Below are 21,564 nucleotides of genomic sequence, written 5' to 3'. Positions count from 1 at the left end.
AAAGGAATCATTTATATTCTTCTAAACTGTATAATATTAAATGAAAACAACATACCATGGCAACTGGCAGTGTAAGCATGCTGTTGAAGCAAAAGAAAGAGGAACACAGAAAGAATAGAAACATTACCAATCTCTCAAAATGAAACAATATTATAGATTTAACATATCATATTTAGTCTAGGGCCATTATAATGATGCTTACCCGTTGACAGTCCTTTCGGTATGTGACCTCTTTGACCATCTCATTCATGTTTTGTTTGAGAATTAACTTCTGTGGTTCAAGATACACTACCTTCGTCTCATCCACATATCCATGTTCGTCAACCACAACGTATTCCTACAAACACAGACACACAGTGCTTTCTTGTATTCTTTGCACATTCACAATCCTGCCCATTTTATGCTGCTTGCAGCATGTCAAATTTGCAGAACTGTTTCTATCTGTTCTCTGTATAGATGTTTCGTCATGGTTAATAAATCTACAGCACAGTTTAAAATGAATTTATTATATCTTTTATTATTATGTAATTACATTTTTTTTTTAAACTGTACCAAGAAAAAAATACTTCATCATGTGCTTGCAAAGAAATTTACTTTCATTTCTAACTATTGTAATTTCTGTGGGGTTTTCTGACTTTTGGCAAAGGTAATTCTTTGCTCTTCCTCTTTCCTCCATCGTCATTGACATTGTCATTGACCACTTCACAATGCGGCTTCAAACTGCATTTGTGAAAATGATATTCAGATTTACAAAATGAAATATTCCAAAATGTGCTAATTTAATGCCACAATGCCTGGAAGGCAAATGGTTTATTGTGACAATATCTGAATTTTTTTTTATATAAATAAATGTGACCCTGGACCATAAAACCTTTGTTTTTTTTTCAAAATTGAGATTTATACATCATCTGCTGTTAGGATAGGATACCACTTCACAATGCGGCTTCAAACTGCATTTGTGAAAATGATATTCAGATTTACAAAATGAAATATTCCAAAATGTGCTAATTTAATGCCACAATGCCTGGAAGGCAAATGGTTTATTGTGACAATATCTGAATTTTTTTTTTTATAAATAAATGTGACCCTGGACCATAAAACCTTTGTTTTTTCTTCAAAATTGAGATTTATACATCATCTGTTGTTAGGATAGGATAATATTTGGCCGAGATACAACTATTTGAAAATCTGGAATCTGAGGGTGCAAAAAAATTAAAAAAATTGAGAAAGTTGTCCAAATGAAGTTCTTAGCAATGCATATTACAAATCAAAAATTAAGTTTTAATATATTTACGGTAAGAAGTTTGCAAAATATCTTCATGGAACATGATCTTTACTTAATATCCTAATGATTTTTGGCATAAAAGAAAAATCCATAATTTTGACCCATACAATGTATTTTTGGCTATTGCTACAAAAAAACCCAGCGACTTAAGACTGGTTTTGTGGTCCAGGGTCACAAATAATAATAAGACATTGAGAGAGCGGTCAGTATTTACCATTTCTGACCATGTTGGTGTACAGAAGTCTCCAGGTGGCTCATTGAGATGATAGGAAACCGAGAGGTTTGTCAAAACTTCAAAACAACACTTCAAGCTTGAGCCATATCCCTTCACATAGTGATTTGAGAGAATGGAAATGAAGTCTGTTCATGGAGAAAAGACAAATTGATAACACCCTATCAGTGTTACTAAAACAGTATAACAATGAGAACAGAATTATCAGAACATATGATTGTTTTTATCTATAATAATCATTTCTATTATCACATTTTTTTATACAATACCTATTTTAGATTAAAAGAGAAACACTTGACTGATATTATTATTTTTATGTGTGACTAATATATGATTAGTTTATTTAAAAGGTTAATTAGATGTGTTATACAACTTTGATATAAACAAACAAACTTGATTAGAAGAACTCTATTTTTCCTGCTTTTTATGTATGTTAAGTTATCGGACATGAGGCAAGCCAATATTCAAGATTCAAGAGAGGAACAAATTGATCTTTACTTAATATCCTAATGATTTTTGGCATAAAAGAAAAATCCATAATTTTGACCCATACAATGTATTTTTGGCTATTGCTACAAAAAAAACCAGCGACTTAAGACTGGTTTTGTGGTCCAGGGTCACAAATAATAATAAGACATTGAGAGAGCGGTCAGTATTTACCATTTCTGACCATGTTGGTGTACAGAAGTCTCCAGGTGGCTCATTGAGATGATAGGAAACCGAGAGGTTTGTCAAAACTTCAAAACAACACTTCAAGCTTGAGCCATATCCCTTCACATAGTGATTTGAGAGAATGGAAATGAAGTCTGTTCATGGAGAAAAGACAAATTGATAACACCCTATCAGTGTTACTAAAACAGTATAACAATGAGAACAGAATTATCAGAACATATGATTGTTTTTATCTATAATAATCATTTCTATTATCACATTTTTTTATACAATACCTATTTTAGATTAAAAGAGAAACACTTGACTGATATTATTATTTTTATGTGTGACTAATATATGATTAGTTTATTTAAAAGGTTAATTAGATGTGTTTTACAACTTTGATATAAACAAACAAACTTGATTAGAACAACTCTATTTTTCCTGCTTTTTATGTATGTTAAGTTATCGGACATGAGGCAAGCCAATATTCAAGATTCAAGAGAGGAACAAAGAATCAGATAGACTGTTTATGCACTCTTCAAGTCACACTTCCCGATAGCCAAACATGCGGTTTGAAACTGATGAGATTGGGGGGTTTTTTCACTTACATTTTTCTGGACTCCTTTTTAATATTTAAATTACATTTTATTAAACAAAAAGAATGTATAATTAAATAAAATCATGAAACTTATACAATTTACAATCAATTTTTTGAAAGATTAACAAAAATTACATTTTTAGGGCTCAATAAAATGTTTTATTTTTCTCACATTCTGTTTTGTTACCAAATTGTGTGTTTAAGTAGACTTTGTCTAATTATTTGAATGCAAACATTTATTTTTTACATCAAAGCAGGCATCAAAGCAGGCGTCTGTTGTTGTTTCAGTCTCTGCTATTTTGGTGTTGTACATTACAATAATATTATATTTTCCACAGAGTGTGTAAAACATATAATGATACCCCTAAAAGTGCAATGTATCCTCTGAGAAACAAACATTTACAGACAAGATTGTGTAAAATGTAAACATTAAACTCACGAAATGTCAACATAATAAGCTAATGCTTAACAACAACTTTTTTAAACATGCAAGTCCCCTCCAAATATTGGAAATATGTAAAATACATCAACTTTTATATGAGGGTGAGTATTTTCCCACAGGTGGCCATGATGTTTTTAAATGCTGCCTGAGAGCTAAACAATCACCAGATCTAAATATTCACAATAATAAAAAAAAATCAACAATTAAAAAAAAACATTTTACACATGAAATGAAGACATAGACATACACTTTCACTGCCTCTACCCATTGCCTCTCAAACATTTTTAGGGATAAGACAAAAGACATTAAGTCATTTTGATTATCAAAGATGAGTTTTAAGGGATAAAATTAGTGACTGCAGGGGAACAGTAGACATTACTAGGCTACATTAGTAGTGGTGACTAAAATTACTTGGAAAAAATAGTTTTATACAAGCTATTTTCTTTTTTAAGTAATGTTGTATTATTATTATGTTTCTGAAAGACTAACTCAAAGTCGCTTTGAAAAGATAAACGAATAACTGTAATTGAATATCTAATTGTAAAATGAAGTCTGACTAAATGCATTTTAGCAATAGGCTACTTTCACTTTTAGCAAGCCAAACGAAACCAAAGATAGTCTGCTGCACGCGTTATTGCACGCAAAACAACAATACTATTAAGGTTAGGCTATTCTAACAAAATAAAGAACTGTAAAGTAGCCTACTTACAGAGTATCTTTACTGCGAAATCCTTTACATCCATCCTGTGGTGTAGACTAGACGGTTTTTAATAAATGTTTTACAGAGCTCCGAACACGTTCAAGGTTAACTCTAGTTTGACAGTCTGACAGAGAGACAGTTGTTCTTAGTAGCGTAGTCTATGAACTAATCCCGCATGTCGCAGCCAGGCGGAGCAGTTTCCAGGTTCCCGTATGTTTCGTGTTACAGTATGCTCAGATCACGGAAACGGTTTGCAACAAGGTAATTACGAAGATAAGAAGTTAAACTTAGAATATAATTGTTAATCTATGCACATTTTATAGATCGAGCTGCGCAAACATTGCCTGGCCAAAAAACTCGTTGTCTGGATTTAAATAGCCAAATAGGCTACATAAGATTTTAAAGGGGTCATATGATGCTATTTTAAAGATCATTATTTGGTGTATTTGGTGTAACAGAATATGTTGACATGCTTTAATGTTCAAAAAACACATTATTTTTAAAATACTGTACATTATTGTAGGTCCTCTATGCCCCGCCTCTCTCAAATGCTTAGTTTTCAACAAAGCCCCCTCCTTTGACAAGCGTAGTCTGCTCTGATTGGCCAGCTGACCCAGTGCATTGTGATTGGCCAAACACCACAAGGACATGTCAGAAATGTAAGGCCCCTTACCATAATCGCAGCTTCAGCTTTCAAAGTGAGTGTAGCATACTAACTAACTACTAGTACACTGCTTAAAGCATAACTGTTGAGAATGTGTGCCTATTACTAGTTCGCTAGCTATTAAAAAAACTTAAATGTGTTCAATAATTCAATGTATTTTAAAAAATACAGGTATTTATATTTTAATATTATATTATGCATATTATTTTACAAGCAAATCTAAATTATCATATATAAAATATATTTTTTGCTGAGATTTGATGTTGTGAGACAATTTTGTGTCATGATTACGCAAAGACGTCATCGCGCAATGACATCACAACGTCATTTAGCAACTTTTAGCAACAAACCGACCTTCTTTTAGCAACTTTCTCTGAAAATGAGTTGGCAACACTGATGGCCATGTCCATGTTCCAGGGTGACAATACCAAGATTCACCAGGTTGAGGGATTGGCCACCACAGAGTCCTTACCTTAACCCCATTGAAAGTCTTTGGGATGTGCTGGAGTAGACTTTACACTGCCCGTCTATATTAAAAGTTGCACACTCTTATTTGTTGGACCGCCTTTAGCTTTGATATATGCTGTATTGTGCATTCATTGTGTTTTTGTTTCAACAACGTTATGCAACATCGCAACATTTATTTCCATCAAGAGTTGCATTCATTTGGGGATCTTGTATTGACAATAAGAGAGTTAACTCACTCTGTAACATGTGAACATGACATGTGATTGACTGGAACTCACTGAGGTTGGAGGTGGGACATTTCAACTCAGATGTTCCCACTTCTGACCTCACCTCCAAGGTGGCATTGGTAGACAGTTTTGCTTTCACATCCTTCATTTGGCCTATTTTGAAGGATGCATCAGGTGCATCCTTCATGTCCTTTAATCACCCACAATCCTTTGCACAAATTCAACTTCATGAAAATTAATTAGCTGAAAATGAAATGGCACTGAGCTTGTCCAATTTCATTATGTATTGCAAGACAAAAAAAAGATAATTTTGATGAAGACATTGTTTTTTGTAAATGTTGAATCACATAATGCTAAACTGTGCATAATGTAAAACACTGGGAGACCACAGATGTTTGTCATTACATGTATTGCATTAATAGAAAGTCAGTATATATAAGGATTTTTAATATAAATATTTTTAATATAAATATATTCTTCAAATTATAATTTTAATAGTAATTTCATGCTGTGCCCGCAGGGCTGGAAACATTTATGATGTAGCCATGGGTACTTACTAGCGTTTAATGCTGAGCATCTCAAGCAAGACTCAGAAGGACTAGACTTGGAAGGATGCATTCTGAGTAGTATGCAGCATTCCATTTAAGAAGCATGCACAACTCTTGACGAAAATTCAATGACGTCAAGGCCGTGATGTGATTGGTTATCAAGGCACACATGATCCAAGTTGACCATTACACTTACTCCCATGGTAGAACTGTGGACCTTGGTAAATCCCAATAATGGCTGGGTCTGAAAGCTTAGGTGGCTGACTTGATGCCTCGCTGCCTTAGCAGACAATGACTTTGCAGGCAGCGTCTCATGAACCCTTTTCGAACATATTTTTAAGGCATCATAACAGGTTTATTGATCTACAACCAAAATAGAGAGAATAGCAAATATTTAATTACTACAACACTAATTTCTTGCTATGACATCGAAAAAATTGGTCACAAACTGACCACCAACCACAAATTTCAGAAACCATTTTTATTTTTTAGTTCAACTGTCATGGAATAGGATTGTGGGATATTAAAGGAAGTTAAGGATACATCTGCCTTCAAAAAATTATCAAATTGAGGCATCTCAGGAGAAGTGAATCTAACATTTGATTCTGAAGTGCCTTGATGTTTTACTGCCTTGGAATGCATCTCAATCTCATTTTTCATTAAAGACAAACTCTTGCTGCACTTGTGCATTTGTTACTGCTGTAAAGCAATCCGGGCTTTTCACAGAATTTTGCACTTAGAACTTACATAAAACAGACATTTGGGGGGAGTGTGGGAAAGAAACAGAAGCAATTCACCTTATTATTATTGGTGTACTATCAGAATTATTTGAAACTGGTATTTCAAGGTAAAAAAAAAAAGGTTAAAAAAAAATAGTTTCAAAACTAAAACATAACTACCTTGTTGAAAAAAGTTTCTGTGATCCAGGGAGCATGTACATTAATATTTTTTGTTGCTCCAAAAGGAAATTCATTAATATTAATTTCAGTAAAATTTAATTCAGTAAAACGGATCATCGCAGACACCGAATATTTCAGAATACCTGCTTGTAATATCTTCTGCTGTGTCCAAAATCGCATACTATCTGAGTAGATGCTTTTTTGAGAATATATCTTAACCAAGCAATTCCAAAGCCATTTCCAAGTTTCTGTAATGATTTATAACCACAACGTCATCTGACAAAATCAAGATACACATCAATTAAAGACATTGGCTGTACTGTGTGTTTACATGTAAAATGAGCACTCAAAGAAAAAGTTAAAAGTGACAACTTCTTTACAGTTAGGTTACAGTTATGTTTACATATTAATATAATCACAGTCATGGAATGGGAGTGAGCAGGTTTTGCCAGTTCTAGCTTTTCAGAGTCATTACATTGCCTTAATGCTTTAAGCAAAATAAAGAGAAGATGTGTGGAAAAGTCCCTATGATTTATAGGTGTGGCATTACATATTTCATATGTCATTACCAGACTTCACCTTCTCAGAAAAAGTGTTATTTGTTGTTAGGTTTCAAAATTAACATAATGCAACGACTAATATTCTACAGTGACCAGACAGAAATCTTACATAATTAAACCGTTTTAATGTACAATTCAGCCACAGAGTAGCTTACACTTTAGTGAGTTGAAAAAGAACAAAAACATAAAACATGATACAGCAATGACATCATAGGGTCCTGTAATAGCTGTGAGATAAAATAATCAAGCTGTCTTGTAGAAAGAGAGAGAGAAAAAGAGAAGGAAATTATTAAATGAACTAAACTAAAGAAAATAAATAAACTCTAAATAGAACACTACTAGAAATGCAGGGAAATCTAAAGCATAACAGGTTAAATGCAGAAGAAATGAAGAAAGAGAACATTCGACAGAAAGGAAGTGTAAGAAAAATGAAGAGCAGAGAGGTGAAAAGAAAGCATGCAGAAAATGAAAAGCGCACAAGCCACAAAATTAGTAGGAAAATTAGCAATAAGAATAAATCATGAGCCTTGTGCACAGTGAGAGTAAAAGTGAAAGAAGAGTCAAAATATCAGATTTCAATATCAAAAAGATTTGCATGAGTAAAAGCACAGCAAAATCAGCCAACAGAAGGAATGAAATAGAGATAAAACAGGAAGAGAAACAGAGAAATGGATAACAAGAATAAACCAGTCAGCCAGAGAATAAAAGGAAAAAACAAATAAAGCAGGAAATATTAAAAGGCGTTGGGGTAGAAATTATTATCAAAGTGTAAAGGAGATTCTAGAGACACTAAAGGAGGAAGTTTAGAAGAAAACAATCAAGTAAAGAAAGAAAGACAGAAAAAGAAAAAAGAAGAAAGAAAAATAAAAGGAAGAAAAAAGAACGCAAGAAAGGCACAGAACATTTCTCTAGAGATGATAGAAAACATCTAAAAAGTCTTCAAAACAAATGTTGATTAATTTTTTATTCAGTAATTTGGCATTTAATATGATCTTAAGCAGATATTAATGCACATAGCCTTTAGTTAAGAAAGAATCAAGTATTTGAAAGCAAACAACAGGTTAAAATAAGCATGAAAGGAGTTTAAGTGACAAAAGAGAATAAAGGCAGAAAAAGTATACAGAAGTAGTTGTTGAAGCAAAAATAGCATTTGAATGACGAGTTGACCACAAAAGACTGAACAGCGTGACTTAACAGGAATTGATTGGAGAAAATCAAAGAGGAAAGCACCTATTTTTTTTTGTAAAAAAACAAAATCAATGATTTTGATATAGCTCCATAAGAAAGCAGGTGAATAGTTTGCATTAGTTTAGAATAAAGAGGTGTTTAGCTCAGAGGTAGATTACATTGAGAGAGAACATACTGTATATCACCAACCCCAGTGCCATTGCTGTATCTCACAGTATTGCTTGTGACAGCAGAAAAATTACACCCACTCGAACACTCCAAAGACACTCCAACACGCACACAGTCCTAAACATACTAGACAGGTTCAGAGTTTAGCATTTCTCAGTCTGGGGAAAGTTCCACTAGAGGTATGCCTTCATCTATTGTATATCATCCTTCAGCAGTGCAACAGATCCAGAGGTTGTAATAAAATGAGTCTTTTGGGACTCTTTGTTCCTATGAGGCTCGATAACTTATGATAACTTCCATATCACGCCACTCTAATGAAAGTATCAGTATGTACTGTACATAACATGATCAGTTAGACACTGGCTGATAAGTAAGTACTATTAATTTTTTGGGTGGGGTATTTTCTTAAATTAAGAATTAAATAAAAGTCCTTAAATATAATTCATTATATTTTCAGCCTGGATTCACATTTTTTCCCTAATAAATACTAGCAGTTTTTACAATCTCAAGACCAAACGCAGATAGCAGATAGCAGTTCACACAGCAAGCGAAAGTCTCTTTGTTTGTCAGACGTGAGTCACAGAGCTGATTTTATTCAGTATGGAGTAAAGCGGTTGTAGCCTCCACGGTACAAACTTGCCTGATTGTAATAGAAGAAATAGAAGAAATCAGACATTCCGTTATATCAAGAAAGTGTATTTAATAACAACTGACTGTATTCGCCATGTGTGGTGATTTCACACTGTAACTTACCATTGTTCCAACTCCATAAGTGGTGGTGGGTCCCACTGAGTGATGGTAGGGGTCTGTTGCTGTGGTATACACTCTTCCGTATCTTAAAATAAATAAATTAATTAATTAATTACAGTTTTTCTCAGTCGCATTGGTGCATTTCTCAAATCATCTTTAATATTTGCAATGAAGTATGTGCATTTCTCAAAACAATTTGTACAAACAGCACCACACAATGGATTACATGCAAAAGCCTGTAACTTACTCAAAATCTTTAGTTCATCTCTCAAAAGTATTTATGTCAATGAACATATCAGTGCCATCAGAATGAATAGTCCTTGTGTCATTGTTCACAAACAAGATAGTCGAAATGCTTAGTCATGTTGTCAACATAACAGTGCACTCTGTTAGTATTACCTGATGTAAACTATGGCAACAGTTTGGATGACAGTTACTGTATTGAAATGTAGAAGGCTGCACTTCTTACAGTTGTTCTCAGTTGCTTTGGTGCATTTCTCGAATCATCTTTAATATTTGCAAAGAAGTATGTGCATTTCTCAAAACAATTCGTCCACACAATGGATTACCTGCAAAAGCCTGTAACTTACTCAAAATCTTTAGTTAATCTCTCAAAAGTAAGTATTTATGTCAATGAACATATCAGTGCCATCAGAATGAAAAGTCTTTGTGTCATTGTTCACAAACAAGATAGTCAAAATGTCAGTATAACAGTGCACTCTGTTAGTATTACCTGATGTAAACTATGGCAAAATTTTGGTTGACAGTTACTGTACTGAACAGTATGCCATATATCAATTTCAAAAGTACAAATTTACACGTTACTATATGTGGGATATTGATTGAAAGAGACACTTTTACACTTTTACTAGTGGTCTGACCAAAAAAAAGCACATTACAATGTCATTGTGATATAGAAAAGGAAAAAGAAATATGGGCACAAAGATGAAAATAAAAAAAATAAGAAAGTCCATTGTCAGAATTTGTAACTCTTGTGTTGTCCTCTGTCTATACAGTATATGCTTTCCAACAGAAGATTTATGAGATGAACCATCTCATAAATCTCAGAAGATTTATGAGATGAAGCTATTTCAGAGAAATGGTTTATCAATTCTCTTCATTAGTGAAAGTCAAGATTCACCTGCACAATTCATGCTAAATTTACAAAAAGTCTAATTATAATGTGTAAAAAATGTGCTTGACACTTTATGACAACCAGATCAACCATTTTGCATTTAATAACTTATACGATGAACTAAAGACTAGATGTTTTGAGGGGTAAGACTGTTGCACAGAAAACTATATAATACATTTTGAGCAACATGACGATAGCAACTGATCATGTAGGAAACCGCAGATAAATGTACATAATCAATTGCATGAATGTACCAAAGCAATCGCAGCTTGTTCAAAAGAATGAGAAACTGCTTTTATGATGTGGACAATTGACTAGATGATGTGGAGGGATAGATAGATAGATAGATAGATAGATAGATAGATAGATAGATAGATAGATTAAGGTTCTTACCCATCACTGTATGTGGCTGCTGCAGCTGCTGAGGCGGACTGGGCCACTCGATATGTGGCTGGATATCCTCCCTAAAAACAGGATGGTTTATATTGCATTACATTGTTATTCATTCAGAAAACAGTTTGAATTGTAAAACATTTTTACTACATGAACTCTCCCAATGGAGCAACCTTGTGTTAGGTTATCAACTTAAAATTCATTTTGGATTTGAAATTCAATTTCAAAACATCCAAATTCAAGGTTACAGTTGAGCAACGAGTTAGGTTTGATAAAAAAAGGAAATATTAGCTGATCAAAAAGTCAATACAACTCTTTGAAGATAATTTTTTAGTGACATTTTATTTAGAAACTGAAGTTAGTTGTAGCAGAAGTCTATATTTAGACAACAGTGCATCACAAGATTCTGGCAGTGTATTATCTACTTCTCATAAACCAAAACTTTACCAACCCATACCTTTAAACACTAAAACCACTGTTATTCATAACACATCTTGTGGTTTTAGTTTTTTTGAACAATCACATTTTTGTGGAAATGCTCGTAGAGATGCTGGTAAATAAAGAGAAGTTGACTGCTAACTTACATAGACCTCAGCACCATACAATCCATCTTGATACACCACTCTGCAGGAGACATAAAGTAGGTAGTAAATTACATAATGGCATAAATTCAATTTTAAAAAATACAATTAAATGTAAGCTTAATGTAATTGAGCTTTACATTTAATTGTAAAAAGATTACATACCCCCTGCAGTATATATAAACATCTGTTATGTGAAATAGCTTATTCAGGAGAGTATTAAATAAAAATAACATGCAATTTTTATGATCCCTCTTATTTAGTTAAAATTCTTAACATATTTATGTATGATATGTAATCTTATGAGCACAATTGTATGTGCAATGAAAGGTTTACTTTGCTTTTTCAACCTATAAATACTAACTAAATGTTTTATGGTAACAATGGTCATAACAAGAGCTACTGACCCTGGATAGGCTGGTACTGCGGCTGGTGTGGCGGCGGCTGCAGCTGAACGGATTGTATTGTAAACTGCCCGACCACGTCCACGGAGGGCAGAGCCTCTGTAGGCCAAGGTCGGTGTGGGAACAGGGTAAGGAAAGCTGGCAACTATTAAACCAAAAAAGTGAAAATTAACTCAAATTACATACGGTCAATCTAGAGCAGGAAGTTTCTGGTAGCTATTATATTTTAACTAAAAAATGGATTAAAAGTCAAGATGAAATATACCTGTGTAAAGTTCAGGGGCGTACATGGCTCCCATTACTGGATTGATTTTCCACCCAGTAGCTACAGGAATTGACATATAGGTGAGTAGTTGAATTTTACCAACCCTTTATTTTCATACAAAAAAAAAGGAGTAACAAGTATACTGCGTAAAATTTTGGGCAGAATGTTATGAAGGAATCTCACCGTTCACTAATGGCGTCTGAGGCTTTTTTGTTACCACCCTCGCTGTGGCGTTGTTCACCTGAGAAGCAGAATTATTTAGTTGTTCAGTTGCTCAGTTGTCCATTCTCCCAACGCAGAAACTTATCACCCTCATACCTCAATCTTCCTTCCTTCGACGATTGTTCCGTTGAGCTTCTCTCTCGCTCGATCTGCTTCCACTGCACTTTCAAATGTCACAAATCCAAAACCCTAAAGAAAGGATTGAAATCAAATTGAATCCCAATTGAAACTCAAATAAAGAAGCGACTAACTCGACACAACTGGGAACCTACTGACCTTTGATCCTCTCTCATTAAAGATGATCTCCACGTCTAGAATCTTGCCAAATTGCTGAGAGATGAAAGACAGATATTGACTAAACATTTTTCATGTGAGAAGGGGTTTAGCTGAAGGGATAATTCACACAAAAATGAACATTCGGTATGACTGTATTTATTCTGTGAAACACAAAAGAGGATATTTTGAAAAAAAATTGTTTTGTTTTTTTTGTCCATACAATGAAAGTCAGATGGTTCCAGTGTTGTTTTGGACCCCACTGACTTTAATTGTATTACAAAAATGTGAAACTTTTTGATGAGTAATGCATTACATTCAGGACAAAAACTAATTCTATTACCCCAAACATTTGCCTGAGGTCTGGGTCCCGAAACCTAAAAGGGATATTGGAAACATGGAGCCTTTTGGGTTGAGCCTTTCCAGCTCCTTCCTCCTCAGTTCCACTTCCTGTTGCACTTCCAGACGCCACAGAAACACTGAGAGACTGTGGGTCAGATGTCACAGGCGCTAAAGAATCGTCCTATGATGGAAACAGGAATGAAAGATAGGGAGGGAGAAAATGTGGAGAAGGAGGCAACAGACATAGAAAGAATATTGAAGAGAAGAAAAACAGAAGAAACTTTAGTTTGCATTTCATTACAGAAAACCTAACTACCACTTATCTATTGTAAGATTTCTTGTCAAACTTTATTGCAATCTAACATTTTACTGGGCGAAAAACTGGTTTTATAAAGTGACCACAACAAAACGCAAAGGAGCATTCCTCATCCAGTGATTCCTCTCAAGCAAAAGTGAGGAAATGTGATCAAGTTCCCATTTTAGTGAGCTGTCTAGGTACATGCCTGTTAGATATAGACATAATAAAGACAATTTGCTTTAAAAATAGAGCACAATCGTATTTTAACTTCAGTGAACTCACTAAATCAGCAGCTGAAAGTGATTAAAGATTACTAGCATACTCAACAATGTGTAATTTTCTGAGCGCTGCAACTGAAAGATTGTCATATGTAATGCATGGTTACACAGCATTTCCTATTGCACTGATTGTACGTGACTGTGAATAAAATGCCCCCATGCAGATCAATACATAGGAGTATTTGTGCTTCAAACCGAACACATCCACTATCCCACAATGCATCACGATGCCAGTTCGTATGTCTGCACAGCCTATACCTCACCAAACGGCACAAAACTGTTACTATTAAAAAATGGATTAAGAAGTCAAAAAAGGTGTATTAAAAATGTTCAAAAAGAGAAATAGCTAGAAGAAAATGTAGCCAAGCAGAGCGTGAAATGAGGAAGGGAAAATGGTGAAAAGGTCAAAAATAAATTTAGGTAATAAAAAGGGCACAATGACTCATGTGGCGTGAATTTAAAAGCAGTGGAAAAAATGTTATGCAAATGATAAGAATGGTCATTAGAATAAGAAAGAAGGACAGACAATTTGCCAATTCTTTATCTATTTCATAAGGATGGAAAAAGTTGAAGCAATAAGGCAAAATGACCTCTGCTTTAACTCATCCATAACAGATCTGAAGGGTAAAGGGCAACAAAACAGTTCTAATCTGGGCAGTAAAAAGGGGTGCATTCGGTTCATCATGTTCCCTTCCTTTCATTCTACAATTTTCATTTTTACTATTTTTATTTAACAATCATCCCAGATGTCCCTCCTTTTTCCATCTTTCATGCTGTGCATTACTATGTTGTGATGCTTATTTAATTTCATTTTAAAATATTTTCTTTAAAAAAGTACTATAGACTTATATTACTATCCATTTATAGATTATTGCCCATAAAAAAATTATTATTTATCTGTATCAGCCAGAATTTAAATATCAGTGTATCCTTAGATTTAAATATCATAAATGAAAATTTTATTAATCTTCTCACTTTCACGCCATTTCACCAGAAGCTGCATAATTACTCTGTCATTCTATTTCTCTATTAAAATTAATTTCCACTGCACTGTAAAATAAACAGACAATAAAGTAGCAAAAAAGAGAAATGATGGGTGTTGTTGATCCTAATAGGTCAAGAAGGTAAGGAAGAGTCAAGAACCGAGTGAACCCCAAAACAGAAAGTGAAAGAGAGGAGCTCTAAGCACAGGGGAATTCAAGCAGCTTACGTATTTCAGCGTATAACTTTAAAGGTCAGCTGCAAAACTGCAACAACGTATACTGCTATTCTTGGAACCAAGACAGATCATTTTATATTAATAAGGAAGGAAGAGGCAGGAAACACACGTAGAGATTTACGCACAGACACACACACACACACACACACACACACACACACATTCACACACGCAAACAAATCATGGTTATGGTTAACTCTGAGCTGGCCGGGCTGGTTGCTAGCTGTAATGACTACCACAGCAGGTGTCACACAGAAAATACTGCTGAAACACCATCATCATCATCATCATCATCATCATGATTACATTCATCCAGAGACACAGGCCAGGGAGGGTTTTTGGGAGAAGTGACAGACAGGGGAAAGGTGTGATGGGAAGGTATGTGATGATATCACGTCACGATGCAGAGTGCTTTTCTGACTGGACCTGGGAAACATAGATGAGGGGGGAGGGGTCATCCTGTCCGTCTCCCCCCCTTGACCCCTCCCTCCACGGCGGCGTCTCATAGTCCAAATATCTGGCGCTCTCTAGTGGTATAAGCAATGTGGACAGAAGATGGTGTGACAGAGAAAGAGAGAACTCATTGCATGAACCTTTTCAATGAAAAAAAACTTTCATGGTGAAATATTATTTTCAATTCTTCCCACAATTCCCTTGGCACAACTTAAAATGCCTTCTGCAATTACTATACCCGATGAGCCATTAGTAACACAACAATAACAATCATACACTTATATGGTGATACACATTAAAGAACAAGCTATGGCATGAGTCCAAAAGACAATATTTCAGTAATTACAGATTGTCAAGACAATATTTACATCTGGATTCATGACTGACATCTCATTACTGGTGTCTTAAGAAAGCATTAGTAAATGCATCTCTTTACATTGATCACACTTAAAATCACAAGATTGAATTTATCAAGTCAAAAAGTCTTTAATTTGTTCAAGTTATTCAACTAAATTAAAGTATTCCAGATTGATTGACTGGGTAAAATACACAGTGTATGACAATATGTGTCATACTGTAGAGTAATCAGGGATTATATCAGGAATTTTCAAACTTTTTAATGCCAAGGACCCCAAAATTTGATGATTCTTCTTCTGATTCTTCTGTAAACTTTGATAGCACTAAAAAATGCATTTTGTAATATTTTTTTTCTCCCTTGATCTCAAATCTTCTGCAGACATGAGCACCGCATTGTGGCCCTCTGGGGGTCTCCTGACCACAGCTTGAAAACTCTTGGCATAAAGTATTAACTGGAAAACACCTGATTCAAAATCAAACTGAATATGATTTACCTTAAGAGTAAATGTAAAGTAGAAAGATTAGTTCTAAACTATTATTTATTTTTATATAAACATAGAAGATTACTTCAAATTATTCCCTCTTAGAAAAGAGAACTAGAGAGTAGAAAAGGAAGTATGGTTAGTGTTTCTTCCATAATAAGCCTAAATATTCTTCTATATGGTGCCCTGAGCCAGTTGAATTGCCATACTTGGACAAGGCAAAGGAAGGATGTGTAAAGGACATAAAGCTATTTTTAGCTATCTCAGACAGGGGATCCCAGAGGACCAAAGCATGAGATTATATATCAGCAGCCTATACATATTCCTGGCATACCTTCTCTAATGCAAATACATTTGAAAAGAATACACGCTGATTGTACTACACAATTTACAGCAGTGGGACATTGCTTCCCATTGTAAAATCTTAATTTTTCATACTCACATGGGTATGCTTGGTTTTAGGTAAATTAGGTTTTTTAAATAAATGTTTGTGCTTGATTTATATATTGAGTTATTTTAGTTTAGTTCATTATTTCATATGTTAAGTTGTAAAATATATGTAAAACTAACTATTTATTTATTTATCCACATGTACTTTAGATGCAGCTCCCCTTTGTTAACTGATGTTTAAAATAGCTTTATCTTCTGAATCCAGTCATTTATTGATTGTTCTTACCGTGTTATTGGCAGTTATAGACTCTGTCCCGTCATGCTGAGAGCCTTGATAGACTCTCAACTGATGATGATCTGAATATTCAGAGCTTGGATGAGCAGCGCTGAAATCGAGAGGTGGCAGCCGGGCAGCAGGTGTGGGTGGGCCTTGTCCAGGTGGAGGATATGATGGAGGCGGGGCATAGACCTGGGAAAGTGAAGGGTCACCATTGCCTGGCCCCGCCTCTTGGGCAGCGGCACCCTAAAATGAGACAGATATGCTGTTTACTAACAGAAGCTAATTTCTGTAAACTCATTGAGTCACGGTAACATATGTTTTTACATTACTTTAACCCACCAAAATCATTTTAACCAATTTTCACTTTTTTAAATTATTATTATACAAGATTCAGCTTGTTTTTTCAAGTCAGTTTAATAGTCAGTTTGATGAAACTTTTAGCAACTGATCAGCAATATAGTTTCATAGTGTATATATTTGACATAAGTATTCTTATCAGCAACTGATTTTTCCACAAAAGTAATTTCTGGAAGGTATTGAAAATCTGCTTTTCTTAAAGAATAGTCAAAAAAGCATGTCCAACAAATCCATACTATACCACCTTCATTTTGGTAAAAATTTTTGCACCAAATAAAACTGACCTGAATTTACCGCCTGTAAAGAAGCTAACATACTGTTACCGTTTTGTTTGCAGATCATAAAGACTATACAAAACACAGGTAAACCAAGTCAAGACATCAAATAAAGATCCTGACAAAGACACAATGTATGAAATTAGGAGTATAAATCAGACATCTCACCCCTTCAGTGCATTCCGCAGGCGACCCAATACTCACCAACAACTGACGCATGCTTTAATGCAAAGCTTTGACCCTCCCACCCCACCATAAGTCCCTCACACCCACCAATCACAGAGCACCAAACCAGTCTCAAGAGGGGTCTTTACACCAACTGTGTTCATTTCAATCATCAACCCATTTCCCCCTCCGACTCTTTGACACTCAACAGACATACGACTATTTGGATAAAAGTTGATTCTAACAGACGAACAACTCAACTGCTCTGTAAAACTCAGTGACCCTATTCATGTTCAGTGGAAAACAATCACATTGATTTATTTACTTAAACCAGACCAACCAGATTTCTGTGACTACTGAAGTGTGTACATTTTGTATGCTATAGATCAGGTAAAACAGGTAAGATCACTCAAACACATTCAAGTAACAATTCGCTTAGAGTTCTCCAAACAGAAAATTGGAAACTTAAGATATTAAATTCAATCAAATACAAACTATAATACATTTTATGCAGAAAATTCGAATTACTGTGGTATCATCAATCTTTGGTTAATAGACTTTTGTGACATAAACCTTTCATTTCAGAGAGTTTTTTTTAAAGGTTACATTACCGAGTCTTAAAATAAAGTAAAATAAAAAAATAGACATAAAGAAATGAAACCAATATGAAGCTTTTCACACACACACACTTTTATATGTTTACTCTTTATCAGCTGTTTCGCTGAGCTGATAAGGCAGAGTAAATTTAGACTTCACTGATAAACTGTGACAATGAGAGACACAGCTTTGATTAAATATCACTACCACCACACTTAGATTCCTTTAGCAGAAACAAAAGTTTCATGTTACATCAGTGTCTGTTTCTCATCATAGCCATTTTTTCAGATGGGATGTTATATACCACAGTTACTCACTGATTACAAGAACATGGCATCTTACCTTCATTCCTTTTTTTAAAAAACCCAGGAGCTACTTGACACCCCTGTAAAAGATTTACGAGATGTAAACAGGTGTTGTCTGAAACACTACAGCGTTTTGAGTACTGCTGACTCAAAATGTCACTCAGTGTGCCGTTGCTGCTGGCCGTAGACCAAGTCAAAGATCAAAATGAAGACTTCAGACTTTGGAGACTTTATTCAACAAGTACAAAGTGTACACACTTGCTGAGATATTTACATACACTTATAACTTACATTCACAACACCCCTCCATGTTCTAGTGCAGAGGATATGGAGAACAATCATAAACGTGATATAATTGTTCAGGCACACTCCATTAGCTGCTATCTAACATGCAAAGGTTATCTCCTGAGATTTTTTTTACATAAACTGTTCTCTTTCCCGTCCTAATTCTTTGTCACTGTGAGAGAATTTAAATAACACCTCTAGCAGATAAAATGTATTTTCAGTCACACTGATTGATAGGAGATGTCCTCCCCCTCACACACACACACACACACACAGGCCTCATCAGCTGTCAGGTTTGGGGTTAAAGATCAGAGGCAGGATGCCAGGTGCGTGATCTGACAGCTGCGGGATCATTCAAACACACACACACACACACACACACACACACACAGAACTGATGACAAGAACTGCTTATGTAGTCTATACTCCTATATTACAAGGCTCTGTGGAATACTTGATTCTGATTGGACAGTTGTGGCATTCTGCGTGTGTGTGTGTGTGTCAGTGGGTATATTTGATAGACAGAAACACATGTTCAGAGTTGTGTTACACTCCTTTATAAATAGTCCACCTTCTTCCTTTAGTTGTGCTAGTATCACCAATAGAAATTAAACAGCTAGTCGCACAGTAATACAGAATTTAGTCCAAATTTAATGACACAGATTTGCCATCTGGCATCTACTGAAACAGACACAAGCAAATGCTACCTTAAAAAGTCTCAAATGTAAAGCCACAGACATAAAAAAACAATGTTTTGCCTTGCGCACCTATAAAGCAATCTCCACCTATAAATAAATAAATAAATAAATAGTTTAAGGCATTTACAATTTTACAGTGCTGTGAGAAGAAAAACTGTAATTTGTCTCATTAATTGAATACTGCCTTTATGCTCATTATACCCGTCAATGTGACCCTTCAAAGGTGAGTGACTTTTTTTTCTCTAGAAGCTCTCCTATAGCGCCTAATTATAACAGAAATGCAGCACGGAATTAAAATCATTCCAATGCCATAATCAATTACCATTGTCAAAACAGTCCAGCAACACGGCAATCAGGTTTTTCACTTGTAAATACGACTTCGTTGGCTATTCGTGTGGTCGGAATTAATAAATATGATATTTCCGATGGTACCTGAATATAGCAAGTACAAATTCTTCTGTGGGAAAAAAAATATTCTGTGGGAACTTACGTTAATTATCATCTGTTCGCTCAATTGTAGATAATAAGGCTTTTTAATGTATTTTGTGGATCTACATAAAACTCTCTCTGTCTCTCTCTCTCTCTCTCTCGATTCATATTTTGACCAGTAGAGGGAAGCAGAGGGAAGCAGGCAATTCAATGCAAGTCGTTATGTTAACGGAAAACAGTTCTTGCCGTACTCGCAAAGCTTTGTGGGTAATGTAGTTGATAAGGCACGTATAAATGTCCGGGAAGTCCGGCCACACGTTCTCTTTCCTTTACGAGCCTGACACAGACAGGTAATGGCGGCATAGATCTCAGTGTTTCTGGTCAAATTTCCCGCTGGGCGCAAGGGTTAACGGTTTCCCTCAGACGCTATTTCATGTATTATGTAGAAAGGGGCAGTTTTATATGCGCGGTACCTTGTTAGTAGGTTATATTATGTGGCGAGATTAGTTGTAACGTTCTGCTTGGCGCAACGTGTTTCACAAGGCGCGTTCAGGCCTAACGTCGGTCATGAAGCGACGCATTGCGCTGTTTTTCATATTAAAAAGAATCTCCACCTTGAGCTGTTGAGTTTATTGAGGTTTTTAAATTGGAATTTGAATTGCTGAATCGGAATTTGGTCCCATGATAAAATATTGATATGAAGTGTAATGTAATTACCAGTACTAGATACGTGAATGAGTGTTAAAGTATAAATGCATTACCACTCTTCATTTTTATATGAATTATTTTATTCACAGGCGTCAGTAAGTCGCCATGCCGGTTGCCAGGAGCTGGGTTTGTAGTAAGACGTACGTCACCCCCAGACGTCCCTTCGAGAAGTCTCGTCTCGACCAGGAGTTGAAACTCATTGGTAAGGAAAAAAATTAATTGCAGGAAATTAATCGACAAAGTTTTCTTTTTTTTTAAATCTGGTTTTCTTTTTCTTCTCAGGCGAGTATGGCCTCAGGAATAAGAGGGAGGTCTGGCGGGTGAAGTTCACTCTAGCCAAAATCCGCAAAGCTGCCAGAGAGCTTCTCACTCTGGACGAGAAGGATCCTAAGCGTCTCTTCGAAGGTAAGTTAGCTGATTTGTCAAACTTTTATGGCCAGTGATTTAAAAGTACATGTCAGATTTTCAGTGTTGCCAAGAATTCCTCGTCAATGAGGCCATATAACTACTTATAATAATTTAATGTCTGGTTTGCATCCATCAGTCTTCCTCCCACTTATGTTTAACTTCTACTTCTAGGTAATGCTTTGCTCAGGCGTCTGGTGCGCATTGGTGTGCTGGATGAGGGTAAGATGAAGCTCGATTACATTCTGGGCTTGAAAGTGGAGGACTTCTTGGAGAGGAGGCTGCAGACTCAGGTCTTCAAGCTTGGCCTCGCCAAGAGCATCCACCATGCTCGTGTGCTCATCCGTCAGAGGCACATCCGGTAAGATGCTTTAGTACACAATGTGTATAGTTCAGGACTTTTAACCATGTAATCTACATTTTCCTGTACATGTAGGTGTGTGTATAATGGTTACATCCTGATTGTCTGAACATGTGTATTGAGGTTTTCTTCCTCTTTCATTAGCTGACCATGTTTAAACTCCTCCCGGTGAGAGGGAATGAAATATTCTGCAAGGTCAATTCGGTGATTAAACCGTATACCTT

General features: G+C 35.3%; 2 protein-coding genes across 3 annotated transcripts in view; one reads left to right on the top strand and one right to left on the bottom strand.

The window, feature by feature from the left end:
* Nucleotides 1-9,023: 9,023 nt before the first annotated feature.
* Nucleotides 9,024-18,610, bottom strand: LOC107587790 (RNA binding protein fox-1 homolog 1-like). Of its 2 annotated transcripts, none has more exons than XM_016275704.1 (12): nucleotides 18,492-18,610; nucleotides 16,762-16,998; nucleotides 13,000-13,179; nucleotides 12,660-12,713; nucleotides 12,480-12,572; nucleotides 12,345-12,402; nucleotides 12,162-12,221; nucleotides 11,900-12,041; nucleotides 11,496-11,535; nucleotides 10,912-10,982; nucleotides 9,387-9,468; nucleotides 9,024-9,273 (listed from the first exon to the last, which is right to left on the bottom strand). In XM_016275704.1, exons 1-12 carry the CDS (start codon nucleotides 18,495-18,497, stop codon nucleotides 9,229-9,231), a joined length of 1,068 nt encoding a protein of 355 aa, XP_016131190.1. In that variant the 5' UTR covers nucleotides 18,498-18,610; the 3' UTR covers nucleotides 9,024-9,228. The 2 variants fall into 2 exon arrangements, with proteins under 2 accessions (XP_016131190.1, XP_016131189.1); XM_016275703.1 differs by lacking the exon at nucleotides 18,492-18,610 and adding an exon at nucleotides 17,556-17,642.
* A 1,533-nt stretch (nucleotides 18,611-20,143) lies between these two features.
* LOC107587787 (40S ribosomal protein S9) overlaps nucleotides 20,144-21,564 on the top strand; it is a 3,526-nt gene continuing 2,105 nt past the window's right edge. The window contains exons 1-4 of the mRNA XM_016275700.1: nucleotides 20,144-20,216; nucleotides 20,664-20,776; nucleotides 20,857-20,979; nucleotides 21,154-21,340. Coding sequence (XP_016131186.1) covers nucleotides 20,680-20,776; nucleotides 20,857-20,979; nucleotides 21,154-21,340 — 407 coding nt within the window. The 5' untranslated portion in view covers nucleotides 20,144-20,216; nucleotides 20,664-20,679. The remainder of the gene's footprint in view (nucleotides 20,217-20,663; nucleotides 20,777-20,856; nucleotides 20,980-21,153; nucleotides 21,341-21,564) is intronic.

This window comes from Sinocyclocheilus grahami, unplaced genomic scaffold, assembly GCF_001515645.1.
Source record: "Sinocyclocheilus grahami isolate Dianchi unplaced genomic scaffold, SAMN03320097.WGS_v1.1 scaffold96.1, whole genome shotgun sequence".
Classification (NCBI taxonomy): Eukaryota; Metazoa; Chordata; class Actinopteri; order Cypriniformes; family Cyprinidae; genus Sinocyclocheilus; species Sinocyclocheilus grahami.
This window is presented reverse-complemented; position numbering and strand designations above follow the sequence as displayed.

Coding starts and splice junctions, on each gene's coding strand:
- LOC107587790 (XM_016275703.1), bottom strand. CDS start 17,606: ATGCGTCAGTTGTTGGTGAGTATTGGGTCGCCTGCGGAATGCACTGAA. Junction 12,573..12,659: donor TTAATGAGAGAGGATCAAAG/GTCAGTAGGTTC, acceptor TCCTTTCTTTAG/GGTTTTGGATTTGTGACATT. Junction 11,536..11,899: donor GCAGTACCAGCCTATCCAGG/GTCAGTAGCTCT, acceptor TGTCTCCTGCAG/AGTGGTGTATCAAGATGGAT.